The sequence below is a fragment of the Gambusia affinis genome, linkage group LG11 (assembly GCF_019740435.1).
Source record: "Gambusia affinis linkage group LG11, SWU_Gaff_1.0, whole genome shotgun sequence".
Taxonomy (NCBI): Eukaryota; Metazoa; Chordata; class Actinopteri; order Cyprinodontiformes; family Poeciliidae; genus Gambusia; species Gambusia affinis.
In genome coordinates this window covers 12,799,562-12,823,974 of record NC_057878.1, presented here as the reverse complement: position 1 = coordinate 12,823,974, position 24,413 = coordinate 12,799,562, and the positions used below count along the sequence as shown (strand labels likewise).

General features: G+C 35.9%; 1 protein-coding gene and 1 long non-coding RNA gene across 3 annotated transcripts; both read right to left on the bottom strand.

Annotated features, from left to right (window-relative positions):
- Nucleotides 1-2,903: 2,903 nt before the first annotated feature.
- On the bottom strand, nucleotides 2,904-4,729 carry LOC122839421. The gene is made up of 2 exons (XR_006372042.1): nucleotides 4,184-4,729; nucleotides 2,904-3,691 (listed from the first exon to the last, which is right to left on the bottom strand). It is a non-coding gene; the product is annotated as an uncharacterized LOC122839421 (long non-coding RNA).
- A 154-nt stretch (nucleotides 4,730-4,883) lies between these two features.
- Nucleotides 4,884-24,151, bottom strand: zgc:113337 (uncharacterized protein LOC503741 homolog). Of its 2 annotated transcripts, XR_006372041.1 has the most exons (8): nucleotides 23,987-24,113; nucleotides 22,902-22,982; nucleotides 22,485-22,805; nucleotides 20,888-21,217; nucleotides 17,344-17,628; nucleotides 16,124-16,234; nucleotides 11,722-14,900; nucleotides 4,884-5,031 (listed from the first exon to the last, which is right to left on the bottom strand). XR_006372041.1 is itself a non-coding variant. In XM_044130965.1 (7 exons), exons 2-7 carry the CDS (start codon nucleotides 22,975-22,977, stop codon nucleotides 14,893-14,895), a joined length of 1,131 nt encoding a protein of 376 aa, XP_043986900.1. In that variant the 5' UTR covers nucleotides 22,978-22,982; nucleotides 23,987-24,151; the 3' UTR covers nucleotides 11,574-14,892. The 2 variants fall into 2 exon arrangements, 1 of the variants encoding a protein (XP_043986900.1); XM_044130965.1 differs by lacking the exon at nucleotides 4,884-5,031 and having other exon boundaries at nucleotides 11,574-14,900; nucleotides 23,987-24,151.
- Between the last annotated feature and the right edge of the window lie 262 nt (nucleotides 24,152-24,413).

Below are 24,413 nucleotides of genomic sequence, written 5' to 3'. Positions count from 1 at the left end.
AGGAAAAACTTTGCTGTGAGTACACGCATTGATCCAATGTCCAGAAATGTCTGTGTGAGATTTTTTTCATCTGTGCAAATCATGCATTTCTTACCTAATTTTACTGAAATACAACTTGCTCAGATGGCTGATGAAAGCACCTGGGAGGTCAGGAGGTGCTGAGCTTGATAAAGATTAAGTGAAGTTGCAGAAGTTTACTTATGAGATTGGTTATGAAAAAATTAAATAAAATCAATGCCACCTGATGCAAAGTCTCTTGCACAAACTATAGAAAATATTCCTAAGGAAGAGAACATAGATGTTACACAGAAGCATGAGAGAGAAAGGAGTTGATCTCAGATTTGAGTTTTAAGCAGGTTATTGATGACAGTATATCAAGGTTCTGTAACCTGGAGCTCAGTCGCCATAACTGGCTCCTTAGGCTTTCTACATAGATTTAAATAAAATTAGCTGAAAATTACAACCATTAAATCATTGTTTTTAAAATATAGATATAGAAACAAATACAGAGTTTAGCAGTTTTGTTTCCACAACAAAATAAAGCTAAAAAGCATCAGTTCTCAGACCTGTTTTTTTCCCTGTCATTGTTTTGAAAACATCATACATCATTTTGTCATTCTATCATCCTACTGAAGAGAATGTATTGATTCTCTTTTAGTTTAAGTTGCATTTTTATCCATAGAAATAGATATAACATGGTGGTTGTTGAAAAATGACATTAAATGTCCAAAAATAGACATTTCTGAAAAGTTAGATCTCTTTTATGAAACAGTAATATAACTGTTGTGGCTCTACATTAGTTTTTATTTTCCTGGACTCCAGGGAAAAAATGGCTCCAGATTGTAAATGGTTTAATCTCAAGTCTATAGACGTGATTTAGGCATCTTCTCAGTTTGGAACAGTACCCATCAGATGAAGGTATTGTGTTTTTTTGTTGTTGTTTGTTTTGTTTTTGTGGTCTTCGGAAGACTGCATAACCTTGAGGTTACACTGCTGAGCTTCTGGTAAAAGCATTGCTTGTTGCAGTGATGATTTTTTGCATGTTTCTGAGGAAAGGTGATCTGAAGTCCGTCATAAGAATGATCATGTGCAGGTATGTATCCGTGCTGATCTTAGGAGTGCTGAAATAACTTTTTCATGAGTAAGTTTTTCTCATCTTTCTATCTTTGCACACGGGGAATTTTGGCACCTCATGCTATACTGACAATCATGTGCTAGGTGGTCAAAGACAGGAAGTGGTTAACTTGTCACAAGTAAAATGAACCTGCAGCACCTTATTTGAAAGTTTTTGTAATGAGCATATGATGCATAATGCACCTCCTGATAATTTGGTGTGCTATGTTTATTTGCCTTTGCAGAGAAAATAAAGGTAAGACTTTTTGTTGTTTTTTAAATTTGTTTTTTCATCTTCTTTAGTTTTAATTTGGAAAGTTTGTCAAGAAAGCAGCAGAAGAGATTTTATTTGCGGATGATTGAGACTCAGTATTCATGTGACAGCAATTTTGCCACATGGCAGGTTTCCTTCTGTTAAAATGAATTAAAATAGAAACAAACAAAAATCTTAAAATTGATTGATCGTTTATTTGTTTGACTGATGAGGTTTAAATCAGAAGTCAATTAAAAACATTAAAAAGAGAAAACTAACTAAAAAAGTACTAAAATATTTACTGGATGGTTACTGTTTTCATACACAAACATCTCTATGTGTTTTTTAAACATATGGAGATGTTTAATCTAATAAACAAAAAAATAGCTAAACAAATAAAAGACACCATCATAATTCTTTAGTGGACCAAAAGTTTTACTGGTATTAGAAAAACACATCTCTAGAACTTTAACATTATTCTTTTTTATTTCATATTATTTATTAGTAAAAAGGTATTGTATTGGTTGTGTTTTGGTCAACATGTTATGTTGTAGATGTAGTATGTTGTTTACAGAGAGAGCGTCACCCAATTTTCCAATTGGCTTTGGCTTTTTGTGAGTTTAAATGAATTATCAGTACATATTACACTTTCAGAGTCCTTAATTCTTTGATTTTTGTCTTGCATGTCTTGGTTCTACCTATATTGTAGGACAATATGAAATAAAATACTATATGACATGTTAGTGAATAGTTTCGTGTTTAATAATCCCTAGATCATTTTAGACAATTAGATGGCTTTTAAAAAAGTGTACCACTATTCAAAGTGAAACCGACCCACAAAATGCCAACATGTCTGATGTTTGACATCACTTTATTTGTTGTAGAACTACTCTGCTCCCCCAATCAATTTTACATCAATGATGATCAACAACAAAATCAACTAGAAAATTCCTGAAGAAATTTAACTGGGGCCTGCCAAAGTGTGCCCGTCGGTTTGGACCCAGCGTTCTGATGCTAAAAATTTGCATCAATGCTAAAGAAAGCTCCAATGTAATCAATAGCATGTGGAGAATCACAAGAATGTTAAGTAAGCTAGACATGCAACATTCAGTATGATAAAGTAAGTGTATTAGCTAAAAAAATGAGCAAATATGCTAATGTAAGCATAAATACTTTCAGTAGCATGTGGGGTATCATTAGAATTTTTACTCTCATTTACTTACTCCATTAAGTATACTAAACATGGCTAGTTAGTCTGAAAAATGGGTAATAGCTTATTTAAACTAAAAGGCTAATACTAACAAACTGCCTTGCTAGGCAGTTCCCTAACTTGAGAGAAGCAGATAATGCAGAATCATATTAGTGTTAGAACTACAGATATGGCGTTCTTGTAGTCCTATTTATTATCATTAGGTCATAGGTTAATGCTATTGCACCGGCTTGCTCATTAGTTCTAATGAACCCTGCACTGAACTGTATTACTTCATAATAGAGACAAAGAAAAAATTTTAATTGAATAACCCACACACACAACAGATCACAGTTTAAATATATATTGAACACGTGTTAAAGATTTCTACAAGGATTTTACAGGTAAAGTTTACAATGAACTAAAATTACAACATTTAAAGAAAACTATAAATTTGAGAATCTGATGCCTCTGCAATAAAATTTTTTAAAATTTACATGTGTCCTGTCTGGCCATGTGGCACTCAGGGTTGTTGCGTGAGTGTCAAGGTGAGGCCCGACAGATTTACTCTCACAAGTGAAACATTATGGCTTTGCCATGATGATCCACTTGTTATAAATATAAAACTTTTATAACTATACACATACAGGGAAACATATTTGAAACTATAATCTAATGTGACATATTACAGTCTCTATAGTATAAATGAAACTATTTTAAATATATACATACATACATACATACATACATACAAGAAAAACTATTTACAACTATAAACAACAACAACAAAAAAGAACTGTCTGAATATTTCAATGAGGTCACCAGGTTGAGGGTCAGCAGAGGGCTCAGAAAGCTCAGGGTCATTAGAGGCCATTTAATACACAGAGCAAAAAAGACAATTATTTTCACAAATTATCTTTTTGTGTCACAAAAAGATTGTTTTGGTAAATAAAACAATTAGAACAGGGGTCAGCAACCTTTACTGTCAAAAGATCAATTTTACCGCCTCCTTCACAAAAGAAAGTTTGAAAGTTTAAATTAAAAAAAAAAAATTACATTGGCTGGTTGTGGTTGGCGAGGTGGCTGCTCCGCGTCGTTCGGACCCCTTCGCCTGGACTGCGGTAGTACAATAACCTCTGTGGAAATGTAATTGAAACCTAGATATTTTATTTTGTCATTCCTGGGCCAAACATAATGATAAAATCTCAGATCATGAACTTATTTTATTAAATTCAAATTATAATTTACATCACACCAAGCTAAAAGAAAATAGCTAAGTTTGTTTAGTCCATCAGAACCAGAACCGCGATGTTCTCCGTTGCTGAGTCACGCTAAAAATCAACAGAGAAATGACTGCAGGGGCTGCGCTTCAGACCATACTACACTCGAACCGAACCGAATCACACATTAACCTGTTATAGAGAGCAACTTGCGACTGGTAAGTGATGTAAGATGCACTTGCGGAACATGCTATCAGAGCCACAACAAAATATTCCACACCAGTCAAACTTTTAAAATTGAGCACATTTCTCAAAGAACACATTAAGTCTAAGCAGTTATAATAATACTGTAATCAAATGAAATATTGAAATAGTATATTTTATGGAGAGAGCACAAACACTTCTTACCTTGACCGAAGCAGACTCGGAAGCAGAAAGTTCCAGAAGCTTCCACGACTTGGTAGTACGTGGCAGCCAATCAGAGATGGTGCTTTTCCCGCTTCTATGACGCATCCTGCTGCTGACCAGTCAGCTTCGCACAGCAACGATTTTAAAAAATGCAAACATCACTGCTGGCTGGCAACTTCTTCACCTTACGTCACAGGCATAGATACAAGATGGTATGTGTCAACCAATCAGATATTGACATTTTCCAGCGTGTATGACATATGCTTCAGCTGACGTGTCAGCTTTGAAAAAAAAAAAAAAAAAAAATTATATAGGTATAGAAAATTTACATATTTTTTAAAAAAGGTTTATTTTTAATATATATAAGTAAGAGAAATAGCTAATAGCTTATTTAAGCTAAAAGGTTAATGCAAATGAACTGCCTTGCGCACCGCAGTTCCATAACCTAAGAGGAAAAGATATTGCAGGCTAATATTATTGCACCGCCATAGAGGGTGCAATACTATTAGCCCCCACTAGTGGGGGACAGTGAAATGCTAATGTCAGTGCTAAAGGTAATGCACTGTCTTGCATTGACTTTAGCACTGACATTAGCAGTGCCCCATAGCAACTGCTATGGGGCACTGCTAATGGGGCCTGCCCCATTGCTATGGGGCAGGCCCCAATTATACATTTTAAAATTTTATTTAAAAGGCTTGCACTATCTTCAAGTGTGCTAGATTCAGATTCAGATGATTAAATCCTGAAAGTGGCAAAGTTGCTGTCCTATAATCTTAATGCACCACATAAAATGCAACATTATTCTAAAAATATACGTGAACGAGATGGGGTAAGGTGCAACAAAGAACCTGTGTGTGGATAAAGATAGATGAGATTGAGTTTCAGGGGTCAGAGAAACAGGAAATGCACAGGAGGTGGAAAAAAAGTGACAGGCGGAGAGCTGCAGGAATGAAAGAGAAGGTTTGCAGCAACATAGAAGTCAGACCTGCTATGATCATATCTGGTTTTGATGCAGAGACGCTTGAGTAAGATCGGAAGAGTTGGGGTAGTAAAAGTGAAGATGCAAGGCTCCTATCCGGACAATAGTGAATAATTATAGTAACGGCTCTGTGTAAAATTAACACAGAGCAATGCTGAGTTGGTTTGGACTGGTGCAAAGAGAAGTTGTGAAGTTAGAAACGAAAAATAGAGGAAGATAAAAAAAATCAAGCTGGAATTCTTTTCTAGTTTAGTTCATTTTTTGTTACATCACTGCAAAAATAATAAGCTGCTGCTGCAAATCAAATACATTTTGCAAGAAATGCTGTTACCTGACTTGCTCATCTTGCCGAGATATAATTTTAATTTGATGATATCTAACACAATGTTCCTTAATAAATCTATTCCAAGCATTCTTCTGGATGTGCTGCTACTCAGAAAAATGTCATGATGAAAATACAAAAAAATGCCAGTGATTAATAAGATCTTTTACTTCCCCCAGTGGGATGCTATGAAAGGTAAAACGTTGAGATTACAGCTGCACATAAATTCCCCATTGGAGGAATAAACCTCTGTCTTGGAAATTTTTGTCTTTCGGCAATAATGTCTGGCAGTTGTTGTGACCAACACAAAACCTCTGAGATTAAAAACTACTAAACTCTTTCTCTGTCACACAAGCAGTGCCGTTTGTATTTCAGTCACTGGTGAACAAATAAGTCATCCTCACTGCGACAGATTGAAAACTGAAAACTAGTTTAATATGAAGTGTGGAAAAATATGTAAAATAATAAGATTTTAGTCTTGATTTTTACCACAGAAGTCAACAATAAAGTACTGAAAAAATGTCTTCTACTTGAATATTTTTCTCATCAAAACATAAATAACCATGTTTTGATGCATAAATAAGCATCAAAACATGCATAAATAAGCACCTAATCGACAATGCTGATCGTCTATTAGGTGACGATCAGCATCACCTAATTGTCTACACAAGATGGCACTGTTGAGAAAAAAAACACTTTTTGTCTTGTTTCATGCACGCTGTCCTTTCACAGAGGACAGCATGCATGAAGTCTAAAAGAGTCTATTCATACTAGGTGATGCTTTTATGGTGTGGAAAATAGTGGGAAAAAGAAAAATCGCTTCTTCTGTTACTTGTCTGGTCAGAAACAATGACATAACATACGTCAGTCAATCCCACATAAAGTCCTTGTTTCTTCTTAAATAAACATTAATCCTAACAGGCTTTCAAAAAGTTTGAGTTTCATCTTTAAAAAATTCTATAACGTCAAGCATTTAAGGGATCTGTGCCCCCAGGTTTGGGATATAAAACGACTTGTATGACGTGATGGTTGTCATTTGAAGCATGAATGCTGTTGGACAAAAACAAGTTCCTCTGTTTCTGTGTGGACGATTTCTCTTAAAAGGATGAGTTTATGCTTGTTGGTGTTCCTGGGTTATTTGAAATCTATCATGAGAGAAAAATACTGATTCTGTTTTTTAATGTGTAAAAAAGGAAAAACTTTGCTGTGAGTACAAGCATTGATCCAATGTCCAGAAATGTCTGTGTGAGATTTTTTTCATCTGTGCAAATCATGCATTTCTTACCTAATTTTACTGAAATACAACTTGCTCAGATGGCTAATGAAAGCACCTGGGAGGTCAGGAGGTTCTGAGCTTGATAAAGATTAAGTGAAGTTGCAGAAGTTTACTTATGAGATTGGTTATGAAAAAATAAAATAAAATCAATGCCACCTGATGCAAAGTCTCTTGTACAAACTATAGAAAATATTCCTAAGGAAGAGAACATAGATTTTACACAGAAGCATGAGAGAGAAAGGAGTTGATCTCAGATTTGAGTTTTAAGCAGGTTATTGATGACAGTATATCAAGGTTCTGTAACCTGGAGCTCAGCCGCCATAACTTTGCTCCTTAGGCTTTCTACATAGATTTAAATAAAATTAGCTGAAAATTACAACCATTAAATCATTGTTTTTAAAATATAGATATAGAAACAAATACAGAGTTTAGCAGTTTTGTTTCCACAACAAAATAAAGCTAAAAAGCATCAGTTCTCAGACCTGTTTTTTTCCCTGTCATTGTTTTGAAAACATCATACATCATTTTGTCATTCTATCATCCTACTGAATAGAATGTATTGGTTCTCTTTTAGTTTAAGTTGCATTTTTATCCATAGAAATAGATATAAAACGGTGGTTGTTGAAAAATGACATTAAATGTCCAAAAATAGACATTTCTGAAAAGTTAGATCTCTTTTATGAAACAGTAATATAACTGTTGTGGCTCTACATTAGTTTTTATTTTCCTGGACTCCAGGGAAAAATGGCTCCAGATTGTAAATGGTTTAATCTCAAGTCTATAGATGTGATTTAGGCATCTTCTCAGTTTGGAACAGTACCCATCAGATGAAGGTATTGTGTTTTTTTGTTGTTGTTTGTTTTGTTTTTGTGGTCTTCGGAAGACTGCATAACCTTGAGGTTACACTGCTGAGCTTCTGGTAAAAGCGTTGCTTGTTGCAGTGATGATTTTTTGCATGTTTCTGAGGAAAGGTGATCTGAAGTCCGTCATAAGAATGATCAAGTGCAGGTATGTATCCGTGCTGATCTTAGGAGTGCTGAAATAACTTTTACATGAGTAAGTTTTTCTCATCTTTCTATCTTTGCACACGGGGAATTTTGGCACCTCATGCTATACTGACAATCATGTGCTAGGTGGTCAAAGACAGGAAGTGGTTAACTTGTTACAAGTAAAATGAACCTGCAGCACCTTATTTGAAAGTTTTTGTAATGAGCATATGATGCATAATGCACCTCCTGATAATTTGGTGTGCTATGTTTATTTGCCTTTGCAGAGAAAATAAAGGTAAGACTTTTTGTTGTTTTTTAAATTTGTTTTTTCATCTTCTTTAGTTTTAATTTGGAAAGTTTGTCAAGAAAGCAGCAGAAGAGATTTTATTTGCGGATGATTGAGACTCAGTATTCATGTGACAGCAATTTTGCCACATGGCAGGTTTCCTTCTGTTAAAATGAATTAAAATAGAAACAAACAAAAATCTTAAAATTGATTGATCGTTTATTTGTTTGACTGATGAGGTTTAAATCAGAAGTCAATTAAAAAGAAGTCAATTAAAAACATTAAAAAGAGAAAACTAACTAAAAAAGTACTAAAATATTTACTGGATGGTTACTGTTTTCATACACAAACATCTCTATGTGTTTTTTAAACATATGGAGATGTTTAATCTAATAAACAAAAAAATAGCTAAACAAATAAAAGACACCATCATAATTCTTTAGTGGACCAAAAGTTTTACTGGTATTAGAAAAACACATCTCTAGAACTTTAACATTATTCTTTTTTATTTCATATTATTTATTAGTAAAAAGGTATTGTATTGGTTGTGTTTTGGTCAACATGTTATGTTGTAGATGTAGTATGTTGTTTACAGAGAGAGCGTCACCCAATTTTCCAATTGGCTTTGGCTTTTTGTGAGTTTAAATGAATTATCAGTACATATTACACTTTCAGAGTCCTTAATTCTTTGATTTTTGTCTTGCATGTCTTGGTCCTACCTATATTGTCCTGATAAAGAGGACAATATGAAATAAAATACTATATGACATGTTAGTGAATAGTTTCGTGTTTAATAATCCCTAGATCATTTTAGACAATTAGATGGCTTTTAAAAAAGTGTACCACTATTCAAAGTGAAACCGACCCACAAAATGCCAACATGTCTGACATCACTTTATTTGTTGTGGAACTACTCTGCTCCCCCAATCAATTTTACATCAATGATGATCAACAACAAAATCAACTAGAAAATTCCTGAAGAAATTTAACTGGGGCCTGCCAAAGTGTGCCCGTCGGTTTGGACCCAGCGTTCTGATGCTAAAAATTTGCATCAATGCTAAAGAAAGCTCCAATGTAATCAATAGCATGTGGAGAATCACAAGAATGTTAAGTAAGCTAGACATGCAACATTCAGTATGATAAAGTAAGTGTATTAGCTAAAAAAATGAGCAAATATGCTAATGTAAGCATAAATACTTTCAGTAGCATGTGGGGTATCATTAGAATTTTTACTCTCATTTACTTACTCCATTAAGTATACTAAACATGGCTAGTTAGTCTGAAAAATGGGTAATAGCTTATTTAAACTAAAAGGCTAATACTAACAAACTGCCTTGCTGCGCAAGGCAGTTCCCTAACTTGAGAGAAGCAGATAATGCAGAATCATATTAGTGTTAGAACTACAGATATGGCGTTCTTGTAGTCCTATTTATTATCATTAGGTCATAGGTTAATGCTATTGCACCGGCTTGCTCATTAGTTCTAATGAACCCTGCACTGAACTGTATTACTTCATAATAGAGACAAAGAAAAAATTTTAATTGAATAACCCACACACACAACAGATCACAGTTTAAATATATATTGAACACGTGTTAAAGATTTCTACAAGGATTTTACAGGTAAAGTTTACAATGAACTAAAATTACAACATTTAAAGAAAACAATAAATTTGAGAATCTGATGCCTCTGCAATAAATTTTTTTTAAATTTACATGTGTCCTGTCTGGCCATGTGGCACTCAGGGTTGTTGCGTGAGTGTCAAGGTGAGGCCCGACAGATTTACTCTCACAAGTGAAACATTATGGCTTTGCCATGATGATCCACTTGTTATAAATATAAAACTTTTATAACTATACACATACAGGGAAACATATTTGAAACTATAATCTAATGTGACATATTACAGTCTCTATAGTATAAATGAAACTATTTTAAATATATACATACATACATACAAGAAAAACTATTTACAACTATAAACAACAACAACAAAAAAGAACTGTCTGAATATTTCAATGAGGTCACCAGGTTGAGGGTCAGCAGAGGGCTCAGAAAGCTCAGGGTCATTAGAGGCCATTTAATACACAGAGCAAAAAAGACAATTATTTTCACAAATTATCTTTTTATGTCACAAAAAGACTGTTTTGGTAAATAAAACAATTAGAACAGGGGTCAGGAACCTTTACTGTCAAAAGATCAATTTTACCGTCTCCTTCACAAAAGAAAGTTTGAAAGTTTAAATTAAAAAAAAAAAATTACATTGGCTGGGTGTGGTTGGCGAGGTGGCTGCTCCGCGTCGTTCGGACCCCTTCGCCTGGACTGTGGTAGTACAATAACCTCTGTGGAAATGTAATTGAAACCTAGATATTTTATTTTGTCATTCCTGGGCCAAACATAATGATAAAATCTCAGATCATGAACTTATTTTATTAAATTCAAATTATAATTTACATCACACCAAGCTAAAAGAAAATAGCTAAGTTTGTTTAGTCCATCAGAACCAGAACCGCGATGTTCTCCGTTGCTGAGTCACGCTAAAAATCAACAGAGAAATGACTGCAGGTGCTGCGCTTCAGACCATACTACACTCGAACCGAACCGAATCACACATTAACCTGTTATAGAGAGCAACTTGCGACTGGTAAGTGATGTAAGATGCACTTGCGGAACATGCTATCAGAGCCACAACAAAATATTCCACATCAGTCAAACTTTTAAAATTGAGCACATTTCTCAAAGAACACATTAAGTCTAAGCAGTTATAATAATACTGTAATCAAATGAAATATTGAAATAGTATATTTTATGGAGAGAGCACAAACACTTCTTACCTTGACCGAAGCAGACTCGGAAGCAGAAAGTTCCAGAAGCTTCCACGACTTGGTAGTACGTGGCAGCCAATCAGAGATGGTGCTTTTCCCGCTTCTATGACGCATCCTGCTGCTGACCAGTCAGCTTCGCATAGCAACGATTTTAAAAAATGCAAACATCACTGCTGGCTGGCAACTTCTTCACCTTACGTCACAGGCATAGATACAAGATGGTATGTGTCAACCAATCAGATATTGACATTTTCCAGCGTGTATGACATATGCTTCAGCTGACGTGTCAGCTTTGAAAAAAAACCCCAAAAAATTATATAGGTATAGAAAATTTACATATTTTTAAAAAAAGGTTTATTTTTAATATATATAAGTAAGAGAAATAGCTAATAGCTTATTTAAGCTAAAAGGTTAATGCAAATGAACTGCCTTGCGCACCGCAGTTCCATAACCTAAGAGGAAAAGATATTGCAGGCTAATATTATTGCACCGCCATAGAGGGTGCAATACTATTAGCCCCCACTAGTGGGGGACAGTGAAATGCTAATGTCAGTGCTAAAGGTAATGCACTGTCTTGCATTGACTTTAGCACTGACATTAGCAGTGCCCCATAGCAGTTGCTATGGGGCACTGCTAATGCTAATGGTGCCTGCCCCATTGCTATGGGGCAGGCCCCAATTATACATTTTAAAATTTTATTTAAAAGGCTTGCACTATCTTCAAGTGTGCTAGATTCAGATTCAGATGATTAAATCCTGAAAGTGGCAAAGTTGCTGTCCTATAATCTTAATGCACCACATAAAATGCAACATTATTCTAAAAATATACGTGAACGAGATGGGGTAAGGTGCAACAAAGAACCTGTGTGGTGTAAAGGTTATAAAGATAGATGAGATTGAGTTTCAGGGGTCAGAGAAACAGGAAATGCACAGGAGGTGGAAAAAAAGTGACAGGCGGAGAGCTGCAGGAATGAAAGAGAAGGTTTGCAGCAACATAGAAGTCAGACCTGCTATGATCATATCTGGTTTTGATGCAGAGACGCTTGAGTAAGATCGGAAGAGTTGGGGTAGTAAAAGTGAAGATGCAAGGCTCCTATCCGGACAATAGTGAATAATTATAGTAACGGCTCTGTGTAAAATTAACACGGAGCAATGCTGAGTTGGTTTGGACTGGTGCAAAGAGAAGTTGTGAAGTTAGAAACGAAAAATAGAGGAAGATAAAAAAAATCAAGCTGGAATTCTTTTCTAGTTTAGTTCATTTTTTGTTACATCACTGCAAAAATAATAAGCTGCTGCTGCAAATCAAATACATTTTGCAAGAAATGCTGTTACCTGACTTGCTCATCTTGCCGAGATATAATTTTAATTTGATGATATCTAACACAATGTTCCTTAATAAATCTATTCCAAGCATTCTTCTGGATGTGCTGCTACTCAGAAAAATGTCATGATGAAAATACAAAAAAATGCCAGTGATTAATAAGATCTTTTACTTCCCCCAGTGGGATGCTATGAAAGGTAAAAAGTTGAGATTACAGCTGCACATAAATTCCCCATTGGAGGAATAAACCTCTGTCTTGCTGTGTGGAAATTTTTTTCTTTCGGCAATAATGTCTGGCAGTTGTTGTGACCAACACAAAACCTCTGAGATTAAAAACTACTAAACTCTTTCTCTGTCACACAAGCAGTGCCGTTTGTATTTCTGTCACTGGTGAACAAATAAGTCATCCTCACTGCGACAGATTGACAACATGGTCACTTATGTGATCGTAGTGACTGTTACGCATTTCCAAGCGAGGGCGGCTTTTTACAGTCGCAGAACCAAACGCCACCACCAGGAATGTGATCTGCACAGCTGCGTTCCTCAAGCAAAATGTAGTTGATCCAAAATATACACATGCAATAAGACACACATACCTCTCTGAAATGTCTCACACGTAAGTTTATTTTATGCACGCATTCCCAAATAAGCTTTCATACAACACATACACACACGCTTTATATCTCTGAGATAAATGATGTGAGTCTAAGTCTGAGTGGCTCTACTACATAAATAATTTCTGAAATGGTTGGCGTAATGTCGAAGACTTGGTGGTGTAACACAAATTCCTGGGTTAAATAGCCTGGCTAACGTAATCAAAAAATATTTCTACAGCTGACTGTTTCCACAAGTGCTAAATTAAATCCCATACGTGCACAAACGTTTGTTTTCCTGCACAATTACTTGCATTCCTTGAGAAAGGCATGGTGTAAGTTTCTGAAAGCATATGGGTGCATCTTTTTTTTCATCATTTCAGAAGATCCATCATCAGTGCTCTGGCTTAGATGAAAAAAAAAAAATCAGCATCTGGCAGGCAGATTTGGTACAACATTTGATCTTTCTCTGAATCCAGTTAAAGACATACAGCATAAAGCTCAAAAAACGGTGGCAGAGAGACTCCACGGTTACTTTTTCAGTCATTTATTTATTTATTCTTTTACAGTTATTTTACATGTGATGCTTTTCATAATGTATCTTCAGTGAAATACAGTATTGCTGTGTGATTGAAAGCCTTCAGCGGGCAGGAATGTTATTCCTAACATAACTCTGATGACTTCCATGTCTTACATCCATCAATAAACAAGAAAAAATGCAAATCATTCGCTTCAGTAACTACAATGCTTCGAGTCATAGCTTTGATAATAAAAAGCCAGGTAAAAATGCAAAAAAATAAAATAAAATAAAAAATAATGATCAACTAGAAGCATCAATGCATTTTTTTATGCTTTGATGTTTCTGTGAGTTTGGTCCAAAGTGAGAGGGATTTTTAAAGAACAGACAGATCCTTTGAGTTATTTAACCTGAAGTGCTCAAGTCATTTTTTAGGGCGTTGAGACAGAAAGTGCCCGACTGCGCAGTGAGCAGCAGGACACACATTCTTTCAGGGGCAACGAAAAGGCTTTTGAAATTGATTCAAGCCATCTGACCGAAGAATTTAACATTTAACAAAAAACATACGCACAATATAACAAAAAAAAGAAAAAGAAAAAATAATGCTGTAAAGCATAGTTATGAAAAAACATTTGGAATGCAGTGCCTTACGAAAGTATTCATGACCTTTGAACTTTTTATCATTTTGTCATGTCGCAAACACTGAAGCGTTTGCCCATTTTTCCATGCAAAAACAGCACAAGTTCACTAAATCTTTGCCCCAGTTAATCGCTAACAAACCTTCTGGTCCCAGATAAAGAAAAGCATTTCCACTACATGATGTTGCTACCTCCAGCTAGGAGGTAGCAACATGTCAACATATTCTTTTGCTTGAGCTCATCCAGCGTATTATTTACCTTCCACTTCACATCTATCCATTATTATGATTTGATCTATCAGATAAAATTGTGAGAAAATACTTTAAAATTAGTTGTTCAAGGCAGTACGAACACTTTTGGAAGACAGATTACAGTTTACCATAATAATTTTAATTTCTTACATTTTTTATAAACCCTTTCAGCTCTCAAAATAATGAGCTGTCAATCTTATAATTCAAAGACAAGATTTGCAATACTTGTAATGTTAAAACTTCATTCAAGTTCAAATGTTTTGGTTTGTTTTGGAGTTTGTATTACATTTTAGCGAGTAAGAAAAATAGAAAATATTAAGACACATCTCTGAGGTTCATGAAGAAAAAAAAACAGAGACAACCACAGAAAGGTTTTCTGAGGGCATGTAATGTTCTGCAAAATAACTCAACTCAGCTGCACAGAGACTTCGCTGTTCTGGAATGTGTAGCCATCGACTCAATCAATTACAGAGCTCAGATGAACAAAAATAGTAAAAAAAAGAAGACTATGGAAGAGTCAGAGTAAAGCTGAGTGTCGCTCAGGTGGTGATGATGAATAGGATTGTGCTGGACAGCCCTTAAGGAGTTTGAGAGCATCTTCCCTTTCCAACCATATTGTAATAGATATGGTGACAATGACGAGAGACGAGGATATGGCAGGGAAACCTTCTCATTAGGAGGGTCCTGAGAAGATCCTCTTTTCAGCTCTAAGATTAATCATCTGAAAAGAAATGTGTACAAAAGGTTCACAAAAAACAGAAACATTTTTCAAATTTACAATTTTAGAGGAAACTGTTGCTCTGGACCGAGTCTCCTAGTTTTATTATTCCAGACTTTTAGTTTAACTCTGAAACTGTAACTTTGGGAAACAACTTTCTAACTAAGTGTCACTGTAAATAATTTTGCAGGACAACTGCTTCACTGCATTTAGTCAAACTGGATAAGCCATTTTCACACATGAATTCCTGAAATATTTAATATATGTGCGCTCCTTCACATGTTTTTTTCCAAACCAGAAGGAATATCTGTGGGAGAGGCAGCGCAAACATAGCAAAGAGATTGCAACTGCATATTTCATTATAACAACAACAACAATGGTGTCAAAGCAACATTTAAAAAAGCCTGCCTTTAAGTAAAAGTCACTAAATGTTCGCGGTCCTGCTTATTATGAAATTAAAATACAAATGGTTAGTAAAGATACATTCTTAATTAATTTGAGTAAAAATGTCACTCAGCCAAATTAAATGGGTTAGATTAGCAGTGTTTGCCAACATCTAATGATATCATGAATAACAAGTTACTGTGAAATTTTCAACAACCCTGTGAATTAGAAAACTTAATTTCCCTTTCTAATAAAATAATGTATTTTTGAATTTAATCACATTGAATTAGATTTTAGGCTTGTGCTATTTAGTGTTCTCCCAAAAGTCAAGCTGTTGTTTGCAAGCCTTGACTTGGGTAAATGTGTCACTTTGCATGTTAGCTCATCATAATGAAAAGTCACCCAATGTTATAACCACATTAGGTTATTTTAAAGTGTGTTTGTTGGAAATAATCTCAGGACATGACTGGACACGCCTACTGGTCACTGAGACTTGCTTTTCTGGCCAGTAACAACATATGTACAGTTACCTAACTGAATCTGAACAGGAATCAGCTGTTTTATTGTTTCTGGGGTGGTTTGCCAAACAACACACTAGAAAAAGTGCAGATATTAAATTCTGTTTATTTTGAAATAAAATCTCATGCTAGAAAGAATATTTGCAGAGCAAGGCTGTTGGACGCATTAGGGAAATTTATTAGGTTCCTTTTCCTTCCCTGAAAATTCCTAAAATATTATTGATCTTTAACTTATACAATCAGATTTCGGCAGCTTGCTCCACAATATACTCAGATCAATTAGTTTCTTCATGCATTAGAAAACCAGTATAAACATGCGCTCACCTTGCACACCTTCTTTACGCAAAAAACACTTCCAAAGGCAGAAGCACAAGGACATCACCAGCAGAGCTGCGACCGTGGTGACCGAGATCAGGATGGTGAGAGCTGTGCCAACTAAAAAGGGAAAAAGTCAGACCTGATCAGGAGATTCACTACTTGCCATGAACTGTAAAACATGTAATTCTTTAATGTAATTGACGTGCTGAAATGTATGCAGTCTGTTTTGCACTAATCTGAGCCCTGCTGCTGTTTCAGGTCATCAGTAATTCAATTGCAGGTTAAATTTATAGTATTACCGTCCAACTGCTCTCCTTTTCCACTCTTGACCCAGTGAACTGAGGTAAATTTAAGGCTGGCAAAAACCAAAGCAGTGATGCCTGAGCTAAATATGAATACCAGCTTAGAGTTTTATATTACACTCAACATGAAGCTCTAAATAATTTGAAGTTTAGATTGGTAAAGGACCTGGAGAAAAAAAAGAGAAAGTGAAGTATAAAATGTCTTAACCTTTTGGGTTATTTTATGTTCATAGTTGATAGATAATTGATCATATAACAACAATTATGCGATTTTGATTTGTTAAAAAAACATTCAAAGTTTGATTCATGTTTATGAGTAGATAGGTCATAAATGATGCTTCTTTTTGGACAAGTGACTCAAAAAAATTAAATTAACCTTTCCATATTATTATCAGATATTAATTTGTTTGGCTACTTTCAGATTTAAAAAGTACTTTAACATTTATTTTTTAAAAAGCAACCAGTTCAGTGGTTCTTAGAAGGAAGATCTAAACTAAAACATTTCAAAACTTTGATCCTAAACAGGATTTAGGACTGATGGGGGACGAAGTTGCTGTCATCAGTCACATACAGTGAATGGGTATCTGCAATAATATGAACTCCTGCAATAATTAACATGATCACAAAGCTAAACTCAAATTTTTCATATTGTTTAACCAGAGTATAACGATCAAACCTGTGTTGCTATTTTAGCCCCTAAAATTCAGATTTAATGGATTATTATTTCAGATGGTTTTTGTGCCAGATGAAGCAGAAAGAAAGGCAGCCAAGTAATGTTGCTGCAATTTTCTTCTGCAATCCCAATCATATGTATTCATTTATTTAAATCAATAAAACTGCATTTAAAAGGTGATATCTGTTAAGATATTACCTGCAGAAAGAACATACCATCAACAAAGGTGTAGATGTTTGCAGATAACTTACTCTTAGTGTTCATGGATACTGCGATGGGTGACTCGAGCCCTTTGTGATGCACCAAGCATTTGACAGACACATCTTTAAGCAGCCCTGATAGGACGGTCAGCGTGCTGATGACTAGAGTGGTCCCGTCATCCTGACGGAGATTCACGCTCACAGGGGGGCCAATGGTGCGGTTGTCGGTCTCCACGTTCCACACAATCTCTGCAGGAGGCCGAGACACAGACGTGCAGTTGGCTTCGATCACGCCTGGAGAAGTGGTCTTGTAGCTCACCTGAGGTTTTGGAAGAACTAAAAAAAAGACAATGAAACCAAGTCAGAACATGAAAGAAAATGCTATGAGGTTTTTCTTCAAATTTAAGAAAGGATCTATTATGTTAGGACAAAATAACAACGGAAAGCAAGTTGCTTTATGTCCCTAAATATATTGTTTTGCCAAATTAACTGCCTAAACTAATTTCTTTGAATAGTTTGTGGTTATATGTCATGGACATGATACCTGGGATGAAAACTTGAATCAACCAAGACATCCAAGTTTCTGTTTTCTTAAGATCCATCACTAAATCTTAGACTGTTTTCAGATCCTTGTTCTTGAGGCTGGGTGAGGAATGCGATGCATTGGAATGGATAGCATTTTTCTTGGCAAGAACACGTTCAGCCACAGTTATTTGGCTCTCATGGTTATAGATTCCTTTCAGTATTCTGACTGAGGAACTTCTCCCACCTTTGGTCTGGATAACACCGGATTGTGAGGGTGGTTTGGAACAACAGGAATGAGAATTCAGATCATAAGCCAAGCATTATAACATCATATGGACTATTAAGGGAAGGCTATTATGTTTATAACAGCATGTTACCAGCAAATCTTTATTAATGTTACTGTATACACAGCTTACATTTTTCAGCATACAATTTAAAGAATATTTTTTCAACTTAAAAGAAATAAATAACCTAATGCTAACATACAATAATGAATACCGTATTATGGTATATTGTTGACACGTGATAGTTTATTTAAACATGCTCACAATACAATGTGTCTGATAAAAACTCACAGCAATTTTTGAACATCTTATGTTTTAGCCAAAATTCATTACATTTCTTCCCGCGTAAAATTTAACACTGGCTACGCTACAATGACAGAATGAATAAAAAGTTTCAACAAGTAAAATTTCACATGCATGACTATTAAAAACCTTTCCCTTGTTACTCAGAATTAAGCTCAGGTTCATTTTGTCGTCGTAAACAATGTTTCTATGATTGAACAAGAGCTGGAATGAAACACACATTATATAAGGTCTCACAGTTGCCAGTGCATTTTGGAGAAGAGAGGAGACCAAAAAACCAATAATCACTTAGCCAGAGGTTCAGTTTTTTGCTTTCCGACTCTCAACCATTGGTCATGTACTCCAAAGACCTTTATGATAGAGTGGACAAATGGCCATGGTAGCTTGCTTGAACTTCGCAGAAACACATTTCGGAGATTGTCAGACCAGAGGAAGAACAGAACTCTGTTGCGGTAAAAAAAAGAAAAAAGAAAAAGCAAAGATATTTGGGCCTGAACTTCAAACATTCTGTCTAGAGAAACACAGGCCCTGCCTATTATTTGGCTTACACCATGCATACTGTGAAACTTGGATATCAGGCTAGGGTTGCGATTCATCATTCAGAGAATTTTCCAAAGCTCAAAATGGCCAGAAATCAATGAAGTCATTTCAGAAGCAGTAAGTAGAAGGATTAAAAGGGCTGTATTTTGTACTTTCCACACACATAATGCAATTAAATTACTTTATAAAAATGTTGTATATATCAAACATGACTTGAAGCTTCAAATTGGGTCCACATATCTTTAAAACGCTCCAGCTCTTTTTACCAGTGAACCTTCAGCACATCATCACAACAATTTATAATTTTTTGCTGTTTGCTACCATTTTTATGACTGTTGCACTGAGACGTAGTTCAGCAAATGCACATAAGTTGTGAATGCAAGATTTAAAATGACATGTCCTACTAACTCTAGTGTTCAATGTAAAAACTAAAACTTTTGATTGTTTTTTACATGCTGAAATAGTTGTACTTTGTGTCCAAATATTTACTTTAAAACCCAATGCTTTTGTGTTAGTATTTCTGGATCTGGTTGTAATTTCCAGGTTTCAGGGGTTCAGGTTCATGCTGTCACCACAGGATGATTAATGTCAGATTGGTGTTTGTTTAGGTCATCGCTGTTCACAGACTGTTTGAGAGTCGGGGAAAAAAACAGCAGAGGTCATTATGTCATCCAATGTGGAGAGAATCCAAGAAGAATACTGACAGAAACTAGCAGCAGGAACGAAAAAAATAAAAAATGTTAGTCATGCATAGTCATAAGTAAAATAAATAAATAAATAAATACAAAATACTGTACTGTACATTTCAGTTTCAAACAAAAGCACATCTGTTCCATGAAATCCAAATGAGCACAAAGGAGAGGCAGACAAAGCACAGAGGGAATCACTGTGTGCGGTGAACACTGACACAGTCATGCATCAGGGCGTCACTCCCTGCCTCCATCATTCTTTCGAACGCTCCATTCTGCACGTCGACAGAACGGAGCATTCGAAAGAATGATGGAGTGCTTGTGTGGAAGCAGGTCTAGAGAACTCTGGTCTCGCTGCTGCATCTTTAAAGCATCTTGCATTGAGAAGGAAGAGAAGATTAACATTAATATCCAAAACCCCAACTGTGCTTTCCTTTCCTGCCACCAAAATCTAAAACTGGCAGTCAGTCCTTACTTCTCAGGTTCAGTGAAAACTTCTCCATTTGAAAATTTAGGTTTAATTAACAATAAAATAAAGCAGCAAATAATGAAAAAAGTCTATGTTCGGATAAGTGGATTTAGCTCCCGCCACTGAAAATATAAATTATCCAACATATGTGTGAGTTAGCTGGGTAATTTTATGAAACAGAAGATGTTCCTAGTGCCAAAAAGGTACTTTGTAACACCACAAAACCTTAAAATTTCTCTTTATCCAGTGTCTTAGTTAAAACACGCGATCAATGTAATGTTACCCACTGAATGTGCCTGAATTTGGAAGCAAATTCAGTTTAAGACTTTATCTTTCTAAAGTCTTAGCAACTCTGAGGGAAAGATCTTACCGTAAAATCTTAAGATTATATTTCAGTTATTGTGTGAAAGGTAAATGTGACTGAGACTGAAGGAGATTGCACAAGTTCAATGAAGAAACAAACATGTTTTTCAAATTATTGTGTCAGAAACTGTGTCAAAGTAAAGAAGCCTATTCAAATGTAAATGAGTTTAGAATGAAAAGGAACCAAAAACAAAGTCTATCTTAGCAACCAACGTAACTCAGTTTTTACTTTTTATGACAAATCCCAAATCTACTTAGGTGGACATTTTGATGGAAATATTTACTACATATTTATTTTGAAAATGATTTTTCAGTTCTTGGAACTTGAAAAAAGACGGGGAAACAAATTTTTTTACCTAATGTTGCATCGTTAAAGTGGTTATGTCGATGGGTAAAAGCGAACTTGAAAAGCAGATATTTACCGTAGGTAGAGAGACAGACCACAGAGCTCTTTGTCCCGTCATTGTGCGTCTCGTAGACGCAGGTGTAGCAACCCTCATCCTGGATGGCCACAGGCTGGATCGTAAGCTGACTGTCTGACAGAGAAGCAGAGAGCCAGACTCTCCCCTGATAAGCTGGCTCGATCATGGGGTCGCTCCGTTTTGCAAAAGAGGCCACCTCTGTTGATTCGCCTTGAGCAGGCGTGTGTTTCCACAGTATCTGCTGCACCTTTTCGGGCAAACCAAAGGAGCATGACAGGGACGCCTTCTTGCCGCTCACTGCTGTTTTGTTTCTCTCAGATGTGACTTCAGCTGGGAATGAAATACAAAGGATCAATTGAGGGCAGAAAAAATAATAAACATAACTGGGAGACACGGGGTGCATAAAGGAGAATGTTAATATTGAGAATATGAGGTACCCAAACAGAAACCACTCAGTGGAATCTAGCCCAGCTGTTTTTGCTTAGGCGCTTAAGCTCCCCTTCTCCCACTGCTGCACAGCTTTTTATTAACATGACTGGCCCAGTCTCAGCACGCTCATCAGTTTCTGGTCAGAGGTTAACGGTGGTTGAGAACACGTGTATTCGCATATTTTCAGTTTTAAGCCATGAGTGCAAAAGGGAAAGCATCCAAAATCAATCAAGCGATGAAATATTAACAGGGACAGCAACCATGAAGACTGAATACAGACCACTGTCTTTTATGACACTCTTGTGACAGCTCTGTCTTCGGCCAACTTATTCCTCACTTATATTGGCTACTCTTTTGTAAAAGACTTTCCTAACAAATCTATCACTGTAAGACTTTCAAACAGATGTGAATATTGTCTGTGCCAAACAGAGGACAACTTGCTTCACAATGCAAGAGCTTATGGTTTTAAAAATGTCCATTTCTCAGCTTATCTCTGGTCTCTTCTTACTATCACTGGGATTGTAACTCATTCAGGTTTCAATTGGAGGTTTTACACACCCAGTTCATGACTCTTCTTTCTGCACAATGTTGTCTATGTAACTACAGAAAGAGTTGCATCAGTGCACAACTCATGATTGCTTAATAGCTGTAAATAATAAATGAGATGCAAGGGATAATTTATTATGGAGTTACACAGGGATCAGTTACTGCATCTTTCTGATGCATTCTTATCTGCTTTCAGCTGTGTTTACAGTACTGATGCAAAATCATGCAATACTTCTCCTTCATACTAAAAATATATTCAGATTGTGGTGACTATTAGTAAATTGATGGACCCTCTTCAATATCAGCTACTAGTATGTGAATTTATGGATTGATTAAGATATCTGTATCTTAATGAATCTTTCACTTATGCATCCACAAATGCACTTGTTAACAAGTTCTATAATTATTAAAGCTCCATTAATTATTGACTTAACTTATTCTGTCCATTCTCTTCTACCATGCGTCTAGATTATAATCTCCTCCCAGCATCTGATCTATAATAGTGTCTATCTCAACTTTAATGTAGACTTGAATATATTTTATCCTAAATGCAAAGTACTTGTGTTCCTTTTTGACAGCCCAACGTGATCAGACTCAAAATAATTCAAAATATTTTCCTTACCGTCAACAGTGAGACACGTCTGTCCTTGCTTTGAGCCTGAAGGACTCAGCTCAAAGATGCAAGTGTAGCAGCCTTCATCACGGAAGCCCACCCTGCGAATGGTGATCGCAAAGGAGTCCTTTGATGAGGTGGCGAGCTCCACGTGCTGCTGTCCACTCACGCTGTCTCCGTCACCTGGCTGGTAGCTCAGCAGGGTCTGATTCTTGTCGTCCAGCCAATGGACCTCCCTCAAAGTTTCACCACGGTCCTTTGAAAGTGTGCAGGTCAGCGTAAAGGGTTTGTCCACAGGTGCTTTCAAACGTGCCGGCGCCGTCACTCCACCTGAAATCAATATTTTGCAAACAGTAAGCAGGAGTAGTGCTTTTAATTTTTAGTTGTTTTTTTTTTTTTGACTTGATTTAGCATGCTCCTACTCACCATGTGTTTGTCCAATCAGGAGGAGGAGAAAAGACACCTGCAGAACTCTTTTACATGTGACAGGGATCATCATCATTCTCACTGAGGAAAAATAGAAAGACCTCTCATCATGACCTGAATAGATTTTTTTTTATAATCATAAATCAATTTCTGAAGGTGGTTGTTGGTTAAATGCTAGAACACATTTGAATTAGTTGGTCTCTGGATCCGGACTGAATGTTTCACAGCGTTTAGGTGCAATTCCAGATCACGGTCCTTTCTAAAACCAGTTTTCATGTGTATTTAGAATCACTGTTGTTTTAAAACAACTACTAAGGTCCAAGTTGAATCCATCTTGATTTTATCTTAGGTGAAGTTATATATTTCCTAGGTAGTCTTTCTTACCTATTTTTCCATCAACCTCATCCCATGCACCAGTACAACTCTTAGCAAAAACGCCCTACAGTATGAAGCTACAAACACCATATTTTACAGTTAATACGGTGTTATTAAAGTCTCACCTTCCCATTTCATGTCAAAAACATTCTTCTTTATCACTCTGACCAAAGAGTTCAATCTTTGTCTTCTTTGCCAATAAACCCCATTTTGCCAGAAGTCATTTGGCTTGTCCACACAGTTTTGGCCAAGCTTCCGGATGCTTTAGTTTGCCAGCAAACAATATTCAGCTCAATGAGTCAAAAATGATCAAAATCCAGCAATCTGTTGTTATTATGTATCTTCGAGTATGAAACTGTTTATTTACTTCTACTCTATTGCATTTGCTTTAACTCCATATATTCATGCCAGTGTTTCATGTAAATTATTGTAAACTAAGCCAGCAAGGAGCACAGAAATGGGGTTAAAATCAAATCTTCCTCCAGTACTTTAGTTCATTATAAAATAGAATCTTGAAGAAACTTATAAAGTACATTTATGAGTCTAGCATATTTTTATCAAGTCCCAACATTTTAATGACATTTTGAAATATAAGACAAACTAAACAAAAACCTTCCAAACTAAAAACTTTTAGTTCTTTATCAATCAAGAGAACAAATCAGAGTTCGCAATCATTTCTTCTACAAGATGTATCACATCAGTTAACTCACCTTATGCCTCTTGTTATAAATGTAAAAAGCCAACAGTTTAAGACGGTCTACCTCTGCATCATCTCCTGCATCCTTATAATCCAGCATCGGCAAGCGATATTTTCTACTCCCCCAAGTGCCTTGCTGTGCTACCCTCGGACTAATACTCTGACCGCAGGCAGCACTGAACACTAAAGGGGCTCTGCACAAATTAAATGCAGTCCATGATGCGGGCTGAACGTTTCGGTTCCACGGCGCCCTCTGGTGTTCTGGTACATACATTGCTGGCAGATATAACATTTCGAAGCCAAATAAATTCGAAAAATAAGATATAATTTATTTGCTTATCTATTTATATATTTAAATTTTAAAATATAGGGCTACATATATGCATAACTGGTAAGATAATAAAATATAGAAATATACAAAATGATCAAAATAGTGAATA